This window comes from Arctopsyche grandis, chromosome 12, assembly GCF_051622035.1.
Source record: "Arctopsyche grandis isolate Sample6627 chromosome 12, ASM5162203v2, whole genome shotgun sequence".
NCBI classification, from domain to species: Eukaryota; Metazoa; Arthropoda; class Insecta; order Trichoptera; family Hydropsychidae; genus Arctopsyche; species Arctopsyche grandis.
Window position 1 is genome coordinate 8,178,925 of NC_135366.1, and position 17,218 is coordinate 8,196,142.

General features: G+C 34.0%; 3 protein-coding genes across 6 annotated transcripts in view; 1 reads left to right on the forward strand and 2 right to left on the reverse strand.

The window, feature by feature from the left end:
- Positions 1–3,162, reverse strand: part of LOC143920231 (uncharacterized) — a 433,558-nt gene extending 430,396 nt beyond the window's left edge. The window contains exon 1 of the mRNA XM_077443009.1: positions 2,473–3,162. Within this exon, the coding sequence (XP_077299135.1) occupies positions 2,473–2,872 (400 nt within the window). The 5' untranslated portion in view covers positions 2,873–3,162. The remainder of the gene's footprint in view (positions 1–2,472) is intronic.
- Positions 3,163–3,302: 140 nt separating this feature from the next.
- LOC143919523 (uncharacterized) lies at positions 3,303–10,343 on the forward strand. Of its 2 annotated transcripts, XM_077441875.1 has the most exons (11): positions 3,303–3,515; positions 5,557–5,685; positions 7,059–7,197; positions 7,269–7,363; positions 7,470–7,559; positions 7,631–7,925; positions 8,008–8,165; positions 8,232–8,399; positions 8,744–8,832; positions 8,931–9,015; positions 9,094–10,343. In XM_077441875.1, the coding sequence occupies exons 1-11, from the start codon at positions 3,468–3,470 to the stop codon at positions 9,175–9,177; spliced, it is 1,380 nt and encodes a 459-aa protein (XP_077298001.1). In that variant the 5' UTR covers positions 3,303–3,467; the 3' UTR covers positions 9,178–10,343. The 2 variants fall into 2 exon arrangements, with proteins under 2 accessions (XP_077298001.1, XP_077298003.1); XM_077441877.1 differs by lacking the exon at positions 5,557–5,685 and having other exon boundaries at positions 3,355–3,515.
- Positions 10,344–10,398: 55 nt separating this feature from the next.
- On the reverse strand, positions 10,399–16,950 carry LOC143920239 (protein ABHD18). 3 transcript variants are annotated; one of them, XM_077443022.1, is made up of 11 exons: positions 16,903–16,950; positions 16,141–16,596; positions 13,970–14,054; positions 13,634–13,741; positions 13,486–13,560; positions 13,300–13,412; positions 12,807–12,945; positions 12,632–12,721; positions 11,692–12,541; positions 11,475–11,610; positions 10,399–10,890 (listed from the first exon to the last, which is right to left on the reverse strand). In XM_077443022.1, exons 2-11 carry the CDS (start codon positions 16,230–16,232, stop codon positions 10,827–10,829), a joined length of 1,752 nt encoding a protein of 583 aa, XP_077299148.1. In that variant the 5' UTR covers positions 16,233–16,596; positions 16,903–16,950; the 3' UTR covers positions 10,399–10,826. The 3 variants fall into 3 exon arrangements, with proteins under 3 accessions (XP_077299148.1, XP_077299151.1, XP_077299150.1); XM_077443025.1 differs by lacking the exon at positions 16,903–16,950 and having other exon boundaries at positions 11,692–11,870; positions 12,123–12,541; positions 16,141–16,665; XM_077443024.1 differs by lacking the exon at positions 16,903–16,950 and having other exon boundaries at positions 16,141–16,665.
- Between the last annotated feature and the right edge of the window lie 268 nt (positions 16,951–17,218).

Genomic DNA, 17,218 nt, shown 5'->3' on the forward strand with positions numbered 1-17,218 from the left:
AACAGTACTATGTATATATAATATACATCAGTGGCATGCGGTGAAATTATATCTCTTTTTGTCATACAGCCTTGCTTAATGTGCGCGCGCAGGATACGGGAGGAAAAGCCTGTTCCTCTTGTTTCTGTTGTATCCTGCTCGCGCAAATTAAGTGAGGATTTACGACGGGGGGAGAGAGAGACTTTTATCGCACGCTACTGATATATACATATACTAACCGTTTTTCACATGTATGCATGTTAAACGATTATTTTCGACTTTTTCACGGTCACCCAATATTACAATATTTTCTCCCATTATGTGTTGATTTTTAAATTTTATATAGTCAAAATTAATGGGTCTACGTGAGGAGACAGAAAACGCAAAGATCTTATGTCGACAGATCAAAAAAAAAATGGTGCATGGTAAACGGTACATACTCACTTAATTTGCGCGAGCAGGATACAACAGGAACAAGAGGAACATGCTTTTCCTCCCGTATTCTGCGCGCGCACATTAATACGGGAGGAAAAGCCTGTTCCTCTTGTTCCTGTTGTACCCTGCTCGCGCAAATTAAGTGAGTATGTACCGTTAACCATGCACCATTTTTTTTTTGATCTTTCGATTTTCGATCTTTGCCTTCCGATATTTGCGTTTTCTGTCGTTTAACATTCTGTCTCGTCACGGAGACCGAAAATTAATATCTCGATTAAAAAGGAGCGATATTTTGAGGTCTTTAATGATCTGTTGCTATAACCACCCAAGAATTTTGAATTGGGACTAAGATATGCCTTACATATGAAGAATAAAATTAATTAACATTCTTATTCACAATATATATATATATATATATATATATATATATATATATATATATATATATATATATATATATATATATATATATATATATATATATATTAATTCTTTTGGGTGTTAATAATATTTATAAATATTAGTGAGACAAATACGAGTTCAGGTGCTGACTTGCAGGATGGTCACCGAAACTCAACCGAGTCTTTGACTACTAGAACTTAAACAATATATGTACACATGGAAGGTAATTCCTGCGTACCTCCTATCAGCTATTAGTGAATAAGAGCACTGTTTTGAGACATTGAAGGTACTTAGTTATATCAAAGAGCTCATATTCTTAAATTTAAAAATTCAAATGTCTAGTTAATAGCTGTTTTATTTTGTTTCTATAATAATTTTCAAGTTTAAAGGCGATGGAAACACTTGTGGTCAGCAGCTGAAGAGCTTACTGTGTCGTTCGTACACATTATTTTGCTACGGTGTGGGACAAACGTGAAGAGCGATCATAATGATTAGAAGGATAAATAATTCCTTGTGTTGAATGAAAGTGGAGCTGGTACATTAGAATAGTGTCATTCATCGCTAATTGGAAATATTAATCAATTTGGGTAAAAATTGCGACTGAAAATGATAAATTTCTGCATAAAATAAGGTATATGTGGGCCATACATTATTGCACTTCAAATCAGAAGAGGTTAGTAAAAAGAATACAGATCGTATTCATATTTATAAGAATACAGATACAGAATACAGATAGGAATACAGAGTTAGTAAAAAGAATACAGATCGTATTCATGTTTATTTATAAGAACAAAAATATACTGGAAAATCATTTCTTAAAAATAATATCCAAATGGCCGCCACCTTGCTGCTGGCATTCCTCAAATTTGGCCCTTAGATTTTCGAAAACTTTTCGACACAAAGCTCGGGTTAAGTTGATCATTTCTTAACGGATGTTCTCCTTTAATTGGAGTATCGTCGCTGGTTTATTTACGTAGACTCAACTTTTAAAATAACCCCATAAAAAGAAAATCAGCTGGAGTTAGATCCGGGCTGTGGGGAGGCCATGGAATATCTTTGCGCGAGACCAACTTGTTAGGGACCACGGGTATTTTTTAAAATTTCTTTAACCCCTCCCCTGTTCGGTATACCCGCTAGCACGATTACAAAAGTGCAAAATATTATGGCCCACCCATTATAATGAATTTAATTTTGAATAAAACTTGGATGTTGGCGAAGTTGTGACAAAATATCGCCATTAGAAGCATGTAGGTGGTGCGCATCCTGATCTCACACACACACATTTTTTTGTCCAACATCAACAGGGGCCGTATAAATAGAGCGATTAAAATATGACTCGTTTAATTGAATGTTTGACGGTAAGTTAAGGTAAGTGAAGGGTGCTATGGCCAAAGGTACTATGGAGGATGAACGAATGAGACGACTGGCATGTTAATGCACGTGTTTATTATATGACAGCTGAAGACAGAGTGGGTAGCAGCACTCCGAACCCAGCCGGGTTGGTCCCCACTCGCAGGAAGGCAACCAAACTCGACCATGTCGTATAAGCGAGCCGCCACATCACTCCCCCCCCAGCATCAGCGATACCAAAATTACAAAGAAACAAATTTTACAAAAGAAAAAAATTATTGTTACACAAAGAGAAAAAATTATTACGTGGGGAGAAAAAATTGTTGACGTGGGTCATCCGCTGTGTACATAGGTGTACCGCCCTGAATGGTCGGTAGATTCGAGGGCGGTGACGTCGCGAGCAGGACGGTGGCTGGTCCGATGGTCGCGCGATGCGATGCTGCGGCGGCGCCGCTCTTCCGAGGGTGATGTCGGTTGGTGGGGCGGCGGGGGCGGCAGGGGCATCGATGTGGTTGATGATACTCCGAGCTGGACTGTGAGTCGTTGTGGCTCGTGGAGGTGTTGTAGCGCTACCGCCCGTCTCGGCGTGACGACGCTCGTGGGGACGGACGGGGCCTTGATGATGATGATGATGATGATGATGGTGCTGAGGTGGTGTATGTCTTGTGGTGCTGGATGACCGTTCTATGTGTAGTGGATCGCGCATGACTCCACATCCAGCTGTCAAGATCGTCGTCTCATTCGCTCCCCCATTTTTTAAGAGCACCTGTCGTCGACGTTGTGGCTGGACGTCGGTAGGTAGGTAGGTAGCCGTGTCTGCTCGTTTATTGTCACCCGCGGGCCGCGACGCGTGTTGATGGCGATGGGGGCGCGGCGGGTAGCTGGTAGCGGGTAGCCTGGCTCGGCGAGGCAGGGATGAGCGGCATGTTGAAATTGATCGAGGCTGCGTGGCTCGATGTCGGGGGTCACCAGTATGGAGGATGAACGAATGAGACGACTGGCATGTTAATGCACGTGTTTATTATATGACAGCTGAAGACAGAGTGGGTAGCAGCACTCCGAACCCAGCCGGGTTGGTCCCCACTCGCAGGAAGGCAACCAAACTCGACCATGTCGTATAAGCGAGCCGCCACAGTACATTTTGCAGTAGATGAATTGGCAGCAGTGGCGCGGGCGTGTTTTGCGTTTAGTTTAGTGCGGTGTCTTGGCGGGTGGGGAGTGTTGTAGGCGTTCGGACGATCGAAAACCAATAAATAGTGAAGAGAGGTTGACGCAGTTGAGGACGAATAGCTGTGCGGCTGATGGAGGGCGGCGCCCACCCCCCGGGCGGCGCCGCCCCCTCGCACGCGGTACCCACCCTCACCCTCACCATCACCCCTACTAATGTCATTGCTTTTTATGTGCATTCGATACTGCCACGGCCACTTTATTCCACGTCTACTAAAGACCCAATGTCATGTTACATATAAAATAAATATCCTTAATGTCACAAAAGTCACATTTTCTTACAATAGTCTTATTGGATTCTTATTAGTTATACTTGCAACCATTTTTTCTGTATATATGTACTACATATATATTACATATGTGTTGTTGATTCTTTCATGTACTACAACACTAAAATAATAATAATATTGATAATTTATTATGTGTATTAAGTTCCTAAAGGTATTTTTGTATCTAGATACTGAAATTGAAAATCTAGCAAAAAGTAATACATTTTTGCATTACCACATCGTCAGTTATTTGGGCGAATAATCTCTATTTTTTTTAAACAATCAATAATTTTTATTTTATCTACATACATACATACATACATACCAGGGCTGTGGAGTCACTTCCAAATATAACGACTCCGACTCCAACTTGAATGATTTTAGTATTGTAAAATTACAATAGTATAGTATGGTAAAATTGTTAATAATAATAGCGATTTTCAAAATATAAAAATTAAAAAAAAATCACTAAAAATTTACAGGTGCTAGTTTAGTATGCGGTCTACCTGCAAATGTCTACTTTAGTATGCGATCTACCTTCACGTTTTTAATAATGATGAATAAATATAGGTACTGTATAGCGTGCTTTATGCAAGATGCAGGTGCGTTCCAAGAAATATCTAGACCCTCACACTGTCAAAACATTTGTGAGACAGAGCTATTTTATAAAATATCAGCATAGCACGGATTCTAGTTCAGCATTGAAAGTGTTAATGTGCAGTCTCAGTTCTCGCGTGTGACACTGAGACCCTAACAACCTAATCTTAAATGAATAGGGCCAACCTTAAGGGGGTATTCTAGTCTAGAGGCATGAATTTTATGTATTTTTTCAGGTGCAATAAAAAAAAACAAAAAATATTTTTAGTAGCCATTATTTTACCAAATATTTATTAATTTTTGAAGAATACATAGAAAAAAAATCAAAGGAAAAAATTCAAAATTCAAAAAGTTACAGGCTGATGAAGTGAGCGGTCTCAAAAAAATGGTGCGCCCTGGTTGACACGATTCCAACCCTCCTAGTATTCCAAAATCAAAAAAGCAAATTAATTCTTAATCCAAACAAATGCTGCTATGGCATGAACTACGGAAAAGTCGATAAAAATAGCATGTTTGAAATAAAAAGTCTATTTTTTACCAGCTTTTTTAACTTTTCCGAATTTTTTAAAAATAGTAAAAATTGGAATTTTGTCATAGTTCTAGTTCATCCGATAGAGGTTTAAGCTTTGAAAATATGAAAGAAAAAAAAAAACGATTTTTTCAAATTTCTAGACTAGAATACCCCCTTAACTTAACCTAACCTATCCTGACCCTTAAGCAAATAAGTGTTGGCTGCTAAGATATGTTTTTTTGTTTGTGAAAATATTGTTGAAATACAACTTAGCTAAGAAAGACCGCATGCTAAGAAACGAAACGCATGCTAAGGGAGACCGCATACTAAACTAGCAACAATTTACATGTAACCAAATTTATTGAATTATTATTAATGAAATAGGTATAAATAAAAAGTAAGTACATTCATAGTGTATGTATGTGTACGAATTTCATACACAAACAATTCAATTTAATTAAAAAGAAGTATGAGACAGAGGAAAAAATCGCTTTTGCCACAACACATCAAAATATGTGCAATTCAACGATTTTGCTTATAATGTAATTTAAATTCATAATTTTTTATAAAGAAAATATTAAATTCCAAATTATTATTGGATTTACTTTAGTAAAATAGTTGACACATACTGTAATAAAAATTAGTTGATTTTTTATCACTCCGACTGCGCAACTTCAGCTCTGACTCCACAACCCCGCTACATACAAAGTATAAATTGAAAGAGTTTGGGTTTTAATGTGTCGTCACGAACTGATTATTCAATAGCGTTTTTCTTTTATATTTTAGATGTGTAAAAGAGAAGAAATTCTCGAATGTCGGAAGTATCAGTCGTATAACCAGAGTTCGATTGTGGAGTCCAATAAAATGCAATATTCGAGTACAATTGAATCTCACGCGATGAACGATACGAATCAGGTAAAATTAACTGTGTTATAAGAATCCCGTAAAAAATATTATGACTAAATTAAACTATCATATCATATGAAATTTGCAAAATTATCATATGCAATTTTATTTTTACTCTTATCGATGTACATAAGTAGTAACAATAGATGAAGTTTTGTGATCATGCGAAGATTCGAACTCGAGATTTTGACTGGTTTGTACTCAGAATCGATCACTGATCAAGTTTTCGTGGTCTATAAAAAATGTGTATGTGTGTGTGTCAGTACATATGTGTCCTATCGTACGAAATGCTTATCGATATGTCGTAATTCTTTTTTCAAAATTTTAAGTTGACTGGAAATAGTACCTCCCTTTTGTGTGGAAGTTGTCCTATTTTTTTTTTTTTAAGTTTTTTGATTCAATTATCTTCTAAACCGCTCAGTGCAACAGACTGAAATATATTTTTTAAATGTAATTGAAATGATAAATTTCATACACAAATATGTATTTTCACTTCATCTGGAAGTAGTAAATTTACTATAGAGAATCGAAGTTTTTTTTGTTTTTTACATACCTCCTTTTTATCAGAAACCTTTCGACAGATTGAAATTTCATATCTAGAGGTTAAAGCTTAATACCAAGTAATATATAAAATTTAGTGAAGATTCGTCAACTTGGGGTTGGCATTGGGTTTACCTGTTAGGCCTTCTTGGTGTCAATTAAATAAAAAATAAATAAAATAACTGGAAGTGGCAGTTTACTCTTGATCGATTTTTTTTCGACCCTTTAAATATGTTTGCTCTTCAAGAAAAACTTCCAGTACAATACTTGTATCAATATCATGTAAAAAAAAAACATATTTGATAAACCAGGCGTGGAATATTTTTCATCTTATAAAATTAAAAAATGTTGTGACCACGCGATTTTTTCCTCACTACTGAGCGTAACGAACTGAAAATTTATATTTGTATTCTTTATGTACTAACTTACTTAGAGTTGATATGGTTTTGGTTAGAATTAGTAAACCGGAAGTAGTAATTTTATTTAAAAAAATATTTCATTATTTTATTTTTAGCTTTGAAATTATTTCTATCATTTTGATATTTTATGCTTATAATATTTATAGTGTATGCTTATATATTAAATAATATTTTTTTTATAACCGAATCTGACACCCGGAAGTAAAACTTTTGTCTTGTGGGAATTTTTCTACAAACTTGTATCGAAAATGCTCTCATAGCTGGTATGTGTGAACGTGTATGTGTGTGTCATTATCGAATTTGGTTTTTTATACCACTTACACTTCTAAAATATATATATATATATATATATATATAAAGTCATGGGTTGATCACATACAATTTTTTTAATGTGCCATTGCTCACTAGTATTTTAATTTTCAGCAATCCACTATACCAGATTATGACGATTTGTTGTATTGTAATTTGTGCAATAAAGCATTTGCTAAAACTCTGCAGTACCAAAATCACATGCGAAACCACCGAGCAGAACGTAGATTTCCCTGCATACACTGTTCTAAATGTGAGAATTTATATGATTTTTTATGAACTTATCGTCTACACGTTCTATTAAATGATTATGTATATTTTTAGCATTTTCACAATCCAATAATCTTCGTGCTCATCTTAGAATTCATACAAACGAAAGACCATTCAAATGTGTCGAGTGTGGTAAAGCTTTTACACAGGTAAATTAACGCATTCGTTAAGAGTTGGATTAATAATTTTATTTTTTTTTGCTTTACTCAGTATGTTGTTTATACATATTTTCAATTTATTTATGTTATTGTACAGGTAACCAACTTGAATAATCACATAAGACTTCATACTGGTGAACGTCCATATGTTTGTTCTGTTCCGGGTTGTGACAAAGCTTTTGCACAGGTTAGAATGGAAAACTTGTTTTATTATTGCGTTCAATTATTACATTAAATACATTTTTATGTAATTGCTAGGTTACTAATTTGAATAATCACCGAAGAAGTCACCAGAAAGACATGCCTTATGCATGCGATCTGTGTGACAAGATATTCCAACAACAGAACCACTTAATATTGCACCGTCAAATTCATACTCAACAATTGTTAAAAGTCGGACTATCAGCTACGGGACAAAGATTGACTCTGCTCACTTGTCTTGCGTGCGGTGACAGTTTCATGGAGGAAAGATTACTTAAAAGACATGTGAGAGAAAGTTGTAAAGAAGGGGGTGTTCCCAGGCCTAATATCAAAATACCAGGCTATTTACAAGGTTCAAAATTTTATAAGTCGGCAACAATGAGATTTTTTATGTACATATGTATGTAAAAATATAATATTTTTTTTAAATGCAGATGGTGTGAAGAAGAAATGTATCTTTGGAGATTGTCAACTAGTATTCAACGACATGCCAAGTTTACATGTTCATCTTTCTAAGGATCACGGAATGTTGATCAATCCTAATCAAAATAAGGCGAGACGATACATCCCAAATTATTTAAATGATGATCAAGTATGTGTACATTATAATACATATATTTTGTTCGTTCAATATGATTTAATTCTGTTATATCTTTAGGTTACCATAAAGACGGAAAAATCTCTACACCAGTTACCGATCGAGTCGTCTTCTCAACTAAAAATACCACATCCACCATCATCACTATCGTTATCGAAGCCATTCCAACCACCATTATCACAGGAATTCCAATCTCAACCAATAGATTTGAAAATTTTGGATATGGAGGTAAATAGAATTTTTTTTACAATGACATATGCATTGTGTATTATTAGGGTGCATGGTAAACGGTACTATATCAGTGGCATGCGGAGAAATTATCTCTTTTTGTTATACAGCCTTGTTTAATGTGCGCGCGCAGGATATGGGAGGAAAAGCCTGTTCCTCTTGTTCCTGTTGTATCCTGCTAGCGCAAATTAAGTGAGGATATACGACAGGAGGAGAGAGAGACTTTTACCGCACGCCACTAATATATGTATATACTAACCGTTTTTCATATGTATGCATGGTAAACGAACATTTTCGATTTTTTTATGGTCACCCATTATGTACATATGCATTGTGTATTTCAGGTGACAGAAGAAAATGGCATTGAAAATGTTTATTATAACACGCCTACTAAATTCAACAAAAAAAATGATGAATGTAATAAAAGTGACAGGTAAATTATATAGATTATAATGATAATCCTATAAATCATGGTGTGCACATGGTATGTATCATAATCGATGGAGTATTATCATAAAATTATTATTATAGCGAAGAAAATTCGTCATCCAATGAAGAAACTTATGAAGAATCATGTGATGTTGGAAAACGAAAATACAAGTCTAATCCTCAAAACGTAAGCTTAAATTTATTTGGTTTTTACAATTGAATAAATTAAAATATTTGATTTAATTTATATTTTCTCATTTGACAGATGAAACTTGTCTGCAGTAAATGCTTTTCAACTTTCACCAGTCCTGCGTCTTTAGATAAGCATATCCAAAGTAAACATGGATAAAAGATTAAAATTTTATTACGTTGTCTGGTATTTTTGAAAATAAAATAAATATTCATATATATATTTTGTAAACATTAAGAGCATTATCTGTTTATGTATTTATCCATTATTGAAGATGATTATTTTTATTTATCATGCAAAAATTTCTATTTAGAGATTTAAGACTTATTAATTGTCAAATGTTTCTTTTTAAATAAAAATAATCTAAATACTTATAGGTTTATTAAGTGTGCCATATACTTGATCAAAGATCTCTCACCAATAATTTGGACATTTTTTAACAATTTCGTTGTTTTCCAATATTAGTTTATTTAATCTAAGCCAGATACATCATTGTTTCACACTTGTTTTCCAAACTGTATTATTGACATGCAACATATGCGGGCTTTTGTTGCTCATTTTACCATTTTATTGGTATCGTAGTTACTTATATTCTATGTTTTTACATAATTGTATAATTCATTGTTAATTATAAAATTGTCGAAAAATCATGTCTGAAATGATTGAAAGTATTAATGTGATATTTGACTTCGTTGGAGTAAAATATTAAATTTAATATAATATTTTAATGCAAATGGAAAATTTGTACATATTCGTGAAAAACTTTCATGAAAGTATTTTTTAAGACCTTAAAAAAATTCAAGAAACATTTAAAAAATAACATACAATTTTAACGTAGCTTCAACTTAAGCAGCTGTTATATGTGTATGTATGTATGTATGTGCATACATAAAATTTTGATTAAAATACTGTTTTATTCACATATTTTTAAAATACCATCCAGCAAAAATTCTGTTATCAATATTTTCTTTCGACATTGTCATTTAATTCAAGTAGTTGAATGTATTATTTGTTTTTTAATTTTACCATTAATTGGTCACACGCAGTTTATGCAGAATATTTATGTGACTAATATGGAATATTTTAATTTTGCTTATATCGAATCATCCAATGAACTATTAATTCTAAGAATAATTATCTATAATAATAATAATTTTAACTGAATTCAAGTTCCTGTCACTAATTTTAGGTATTCATAATATAACATTAATTCATATATTATATTATATAAACGTATGTACATAGCATTTATAAAATTTTACTTTTTCTTTTATACCGATAGATATATTTTTACTGGTCAAACCTTTGGAAAATAAATACTTTTTAAAATATGCATCATGTTCATACTCCCTTCTGTTAAATGAAACACTGTATTATTTTTAAATATTTTATTAAAATATATGTACAAACAGCGATAATGTGCTATCTTTGTGCAAATGAAATAATGTATACATATTTACAATTGAACACTTCAGAAAAATTATTTACAAAAAAAAAGACACTAAGATTTTACATACATATATATGTTTATTTACATATACATAAGATCAATAAAATTCGGCAGTCTCATACTAAGCAAATTTATAAATTCAATTAAAACACAGAACTATATCTTTCTAAAAATCAACACTATTATACATGTACACAATTATACATACATATATACATTTCATCAATGTGACTTAAATATATTTAGTGTATAAAATGTAGAAAAATTAAACTTAAGAAACTAAATAATAAATTAAGTTTCAAATGTGCATATTTAGACTCACAATTTACATAAATGGCTAAACGATTGTACACCCACGTCAAGTTTCTTTCTGTTCCTGCCATTTGCTTTTTGATCTTTCGAATGCCTCAACAATGCACGATCTGGAAGTAACATAAATACGTCAAAATCCTGTCCAAAATAAATTTAAATAACATTCTACTTAACCCTTTGCCTGCGGCAATAAATATAGCGAACAAGCCCTGTACGCGGCACCTTTTTCGCGAATTTGGAAATCGAGTTTTCGACCTTAAATACACATTTTAATATTTACTCAAGTAACCAGATATGTTAATTAACACATAAAGTATTATTTTAAACAATAAAATACATAATATATCTCGTAGTTTTGGCTTAATTGTCAAATAATCATTCTTCATACAATTGAGACGTATCGTCGCCATTGTTCAACAGACGTGACGTCGCATAAAAGAGGTTTCAGTATGGTTCCACAAAAAACTAATTTTGACTGATATATATGAATTTTAAGCAAATTGAATAGATGGCATTCAACTCTCAGTAATATATTCAACCAATTTTGAACCTTAAAACAGTTGAAATAGGCGCATATAAGGCTCAGAATCCCGTGCAAAGTTCAGAAGTTCTATGGAAGACGGCCGCGCTACAGACTTGTCGCGCAAAGCTTCCATAAAAGACGGCCGCGGGCAAACGGTTAAAATTTGAATACCTGAAGAGCCGTTGGTGAAGGACATAAGCTGTAACATGGCCAGCATCGATGTACCGCACCTCAGCTCCAGGCCACAACTCTTCCAATGCACCAGAATCGCCTCGGGGCACATATGCATCATTTTTTGCACATACGGCTATCAAAACAATTACAATAATATTATAAAAATAAACTGGTTACTTTTGTAATACATAATATGTAATTGTTTGTGACTAACCTATGATTAATGATGTATCATACGGTATTGAAAAATTTCCTAGATGGGTAAACTCGTCCATGACTCCTCGCATGAATTGAAGGGCCTCTCGGTTTCGCCATTTTACACTGGTGTTTTCTTTCGGTTTCGATATGAACGGAATATTTGATAAGATGTTTTTTGTCAGTGTCTTTTTATCACTTTTCTCAGGTTCCATCACTGATGACGCTTTAGGAGACGTCTGTCCTTTGTCTAAACTATTGGCATATTTATTTGTAGTCTCAATTGTCTGAATATTTTCAGAATTTAAATTAGAAACACTGTCGTTGCTATTATTAATATTGGCTAACTTTGAAAATGTGTTATCATTTTTTTCCTTTTTCCATGTAGAATCCACCGATTGAAAAGCCAACTCATTCAATTCGTTTATTTCACTCGGCTCCAGTTCGAACTTTTTTGTGGATGTGATTTTTTCATATAGTGTTGTTGTTATTTTTTGATTTAGAGTTTTTAAAGAACCCGCGTTATTTGAGGCAACATTTGAACTTTCTGAATTTTTTTTTATCATCGAGTAATTTTGATTTTCTTCAGGAAGAAAACCTCGACAACTCGATAAATTGTCTGGGTTAGTTATATCGAAATTTTTGACTGCACTATTTGTATCTTTCAGTATCTTGGGTAAGTTCAAAGAATGCAAATCGAAGAATAAGTCTTTGTTTGAATTTGTAGAAAAATGTTGAGCAAATTTCCGACCAGCAAGAAAGGCTTCGTCTACTATGGTCACCATTTTAGCAAGTTTATCCCTGTATTCTCCATCAGAAAAGAATTGCGTTTCCAAAAGTTCCCAGTTTATAGAGTTCGACATGACACCCTGTAAATTGGATTGATATATTTTTAAATAAATACACATTTATATTTCTGTCATGACGTCATATGTATGAGCATATAGTATTTTATTAACCTTAGTGAAGACAGCTGACGCTGTTGACCACGATAGACAGGGTACCAGCACCAGGGGTTTGGGCCAATTGGTTGCAGCTAATGAAGCCATCTAAAAATTGTTTCAATTTAATCAGACGTTCTTGACTGGAATATATTTTATTTATTTTTTACAAGATGTTCAAATTAACACTAACATGTCCGCCCATCGATAGACCCGTAACTCCTAAAGGTCCCAGGCCATTTCTCTCACACCAACGCAATAAAACTAATGTTTCTAATATTAAACAACCCCCCATGACAAAAATGTCTGATACATTGTGCAATGCTGAACGTCTGCAAACATAAAAAATTTACTTGATGTATTGTCATAATTATTGTGTTCATGAGACTTATCAACAGTAGCGGCTCGTCCATATGGGCTGCAGACCTCCCAGTATAGTACATATGGGCTGCAGACCTCCCAGTATAGAACATATGGGTTGCAGACCTCCCAGTATAGTACATATGCATACTATTTTTCTCTGCATTTGATCACAAGTACTACAGCCCGATTAATCTCTGCAGCCCCCCCCCCCTTATGAATTCTCACGAGCCGCCACTAATTATCAACCTCGGACTGATTTATATCCAGTTTATATTTTATTATTTGAAATGACGAAAAGAGAAAATATCTTGTAATATTCTTACACTTGATCTTGGGGTTTCCTTAATCCATAGAATGGGTTTTCTAATATGATAGCACCAATACCACCCTCCTTCAATAGAGGCTTGGCCATTAAATTCCTTCTTCTCCAGAAAAACTGTGGTAAAAATTATTTTCAATTATTTGCATCATTTATATATGTATTACAGGAGTGATGAATTATTACTTACATGGTCTCCAGTTCCAGCTAGATGCACGCACATTGGTTTATAATCAGTCTGGGACCAAGTTGCTGGCATAATAATCTGCAATTTATAATAAGAATTATTTATATGATTAAGTGAATCGATAACTACTTATATATTTAATGCACTGTACTTGAAAATGAGCTTGTCGAGCACAGGGAGGAACTACACCGGGTAAAAAAAGCTCCATAGGTGTTAAAAAATGTCCTTCTAGCAGATGATAATCTGATCGTTTTTCTTCCTGGAAATAATATTGGTTTTTTTTTTTTATAAAATCCTTTTTTATTTTAGATGAAATTACATTTGTGTTGATTTATAAAATTTAAATAGATAAACTCTTCGTAGAAATATAGTTTTGCTGCTGCCTACCCACATTACTAAGGTGCACAAAAAAAGTTGCAAAAATAACAATATACTTTTGGATTTCATTTTATATTGTAAGTACAGATAAGATATAGAAGTTGCTTACTTTGGTTATTGTGATGGGATAGTTCGGCGAGATCAATTTGTAACATTCTTCTCTGTTTGCTACTATTTTACGGAATTCAAAAAGTCTGCAATGCATAAAATTAAATATTATAATTTAATGCATATTGGTTGAAAAAATTACAAGTAGTGGTTTGTATTAAAACTGATAGAATTATGATTTTTATCTTTATAAAAAAGTGAAAAACCCTAATTATATTTTTTTCATAGAAAGATGAAACCATTTAGCTTTAATCGCGAGTGGAATCTGATTTTTTTTATCACAATATTTTGCATACCAAGAAATGCATCATGGGTAACACAACAGTTGTCGGGTGTGCGATAGTTGTTGGCCATTGGGATTAAAATAATACATTAACGTCGATTGACGGTAAATTAATATATTGAAATCAGTCAGTAGCAAACAACAGCACTATCAAGGGTGCAAAATATACTCAGTAATACAAATCAGAGGGTTATTATTTTTAATTAAAATTCTAACGGCCAACCACCCTGTATGCATAGCCCATGACTAGTGTTTCCCCTATATTACAGATTGTTTTTCGTCTTTTTACTTTATCTATGTTTTAATATATGGCCTTAAAAGTTTTATAAAATGTGTGGATCTGGGAGAGCTATATTAATTTATTTTTTACATAGATATATACCAGGAAGGACTGACAGGTAGACCCCAATGCGCCTACCTAATTACAAACATTGCAGCATTTTTATTACATAAATTGCTGTATTTTGAGAGGCTGAAGAACACGAAATAAATAATTAATTCATTAATTAATCCATAGACATTTATGGATTTAGACTTGGGACATAAATTTTTACATATTGTACATAAATCAAATTCAGATATTAGTGACAGCAGGTATGTAGAATGAATTTTGCCAATTTGATGGAGGAATCATTTCAACAATGAAATCAGATAAATTAGCAAATTCTGATAAGAAACGATTGACTTCGGAGACACAAATATCCATTTCAAATTTCATTTTTTTTTAATTGAAAAAAACACCCCATACAGTAAGGGATTATATGCAGGTTCTCTGAACATTTAATTAAATCATGATAGATTACAGCATTATGTTTTGTCTTTTTCACTAAAACGATGTGGCGGTCGATATCACCGAGACGTATGATCAACCTATCTACGGCATAGTATCTTAGACAATGTCGACTTCATAAATGATTACATATTGGCATTATTAGCAGTATTGTTTTCAATATATACATAAGTTCCTGAATATCCTTAACCGTTTGCCCGCGGCCGTCTTCTATGGAAGCTTTGGGCGACAAGTCTGTAGCGCGGCTGTCTTCCATAGAATTTCTGAACTTTGCACGGGATTTAGAGGCTTATATGCGCCTATTTCAACTGTTTTAAGGTTCAAAATTGGTTGAATATATTACTGAGAGTCGAATGCCATCTATTCAATTTGCTTAAAATTCATATATACCAGTCAAAATTAGTTTTTTGTGGAACCATACTGAAACCTCGTTTATGTGACGTCACGTCTTCATACAATTATGAAGAATGATTATTTGATAATTAATCCAAAACTACGAGATATATTATGTATTTTATTGTTTAAAATAATACTTTATGTGTTAATTAACATATCTGGTTACTTGAGTAAATATTAAAATCTGTATTTAAGGTCGAAAACTCGATTGACAAATTCGCGAAAAAGGTGCCACGTACAGGGCTTGTTCGGTATATTTACAGCCGCGGGCAAAGGGTTATAAAAGGACATGTCTGAAAATATCCACACATCTAGTAGCTTAATCCAATTGATAGTAAAATGATCAAATCCATTATTTTATATACATATGTAGTACACATTGAAAAATATAAAATGCCATTTTCACCTTGTATGATAACACGGAAAATCAATCTTTACAAGGTTAATTTATCGTTTCGATAAAACAATGGAAAGAGAATTAGTAAAAGACTGATATGAAACATAACCTAACACACGTATATACATTTATGTCAGACATAGTATATTTGATCAACATTTGACTCACGATATATGAAACACGATTACGTGTGAAGTAGACTAATAATGTGTATGTCTGATTGCAGAAAATGCGTATATGGAGAGTTATTGATACGCGGAAGAAATAGTACAAGCTATACATAATTGTGTTGGTATTGTTAGTCACCTGCGAAGGTTATCAGGTTTGCCCCAGCCTTTGGTAAAGAACTTGGTGATGAGGATACTGCGATAGACGGCGTCCAGTCGGCTGGCGCTCATGCTGATTGCTGATTGCTGATTGCTGACACTTTCCTCTCGTCTCCCGCGATTAGCTATTATCAATCGACGATCAGAAAGCAGCAGCCAGCGGCCACTAGATAACGCGAATCCCTCTCTTCCATCCCAGCCCCTTCTCCAACCCCAACAGCTGTCAACATCGCTGTCACGCCATCTCCTATTTTTGGCCCATTCGTTCAGTTGCACAAAACCTTTTCCACGATAAATGAAGCATGCGCATTAAATGACTTCATGTTCTTTGTTCGATTCCGACCGTTCGATGTACATATTTTCAATTTTAGCGCCATTTATTTCCAGCCTCTTCAATTCATTTTCCCCGGTATTCTTATGTGTAAGCGTTGATGAGCTGTAATAATATTCGGTGCTACTTTAGTATGCGGTCTACCCAGAGAAATGTTATTATATAGTTGCGTACTGGTGGGTGGAGGATCCAAGTAAAAGGCATTAAGGTCTGTTCATACTTAACAGCACTGCACGACTCCGTTTCAAATATGTCATTTTATTACATTTCTATTCATATCTACCTACACGTCGCGGTCACGTCACGTTCACAGCATTTTTGTCGAGTGCAAGGCAAAATCGGCTTACTTATACATTACAGGCCATAATGATACGGCGCAATATTGCTTACGTCGTATTGTCGAGTACTTACAATATTAGCCAGCAGCGTGGCTCGGTCGTTAAGCTTCTGCTTAACACTGAGAGGCGCCGAGTTCGATCCCTTGAGCTGACCTCGATTGAAAAGAAATTTTCTGAGTATATTTGTAATGCTGCTGGTCAGACCAGGATTTGTGACTCCTGGTTGATCGTTTCCTATCAGAGTTTGCCAATTTTCTCTGATTTCATTGTTGAAACGATTCCCGATTAAAAATTGGCTAAAAATCCTTCCTACCCACTATGTCACCACTATTTGAGTATGATTAATGTAAATATTACAATAAAAATGTATGTACAATTCATAGATGTCT

Coding starts and splice junctions, on each gene's coding strand:
- LOC143920239 (XM_077443022.1), bottom strand. CDS start 16,232: ATGAGCGCCAGCCGACTGGACGCCGTCTATCGCAGTATCCTCATCACC. Junction 12,542..12,631: donor CGTCAGCTGTCTTCACTAAG/GTTAATAAAATA, acceptor TCCAATTTACAG/GGTGTCATGTCGAACTCTAT. Junction 10,891..11,474: donor CTTCACCAACGGCTCTTCAG/GTATTCAAATTT, acceptor TGTTACTTCCAG/ATCGTGCATTGTTGAGGCAT.
- LOC143919523 (XM_077441875.1), top strand. CDS start 3,468: ATGGAGGGCGGCGCCCACCCCCCGGGCGGCGCCGCCCCCTCGCACGCG. Junction 7,198..7,268: donor CTGCATACACTGTTCTAAAT/GTGAGAATTTAT, acceptor GTATATTTTTAG/CATTTTCACAATCCAATAAT. Junction 8,400..8,743: donor TGAAAATTTTGGATATGGAG/GTAAATAGAATT, acceptor TGTGTATTTCAG/GTGACAGAAGAAAATGGCAT.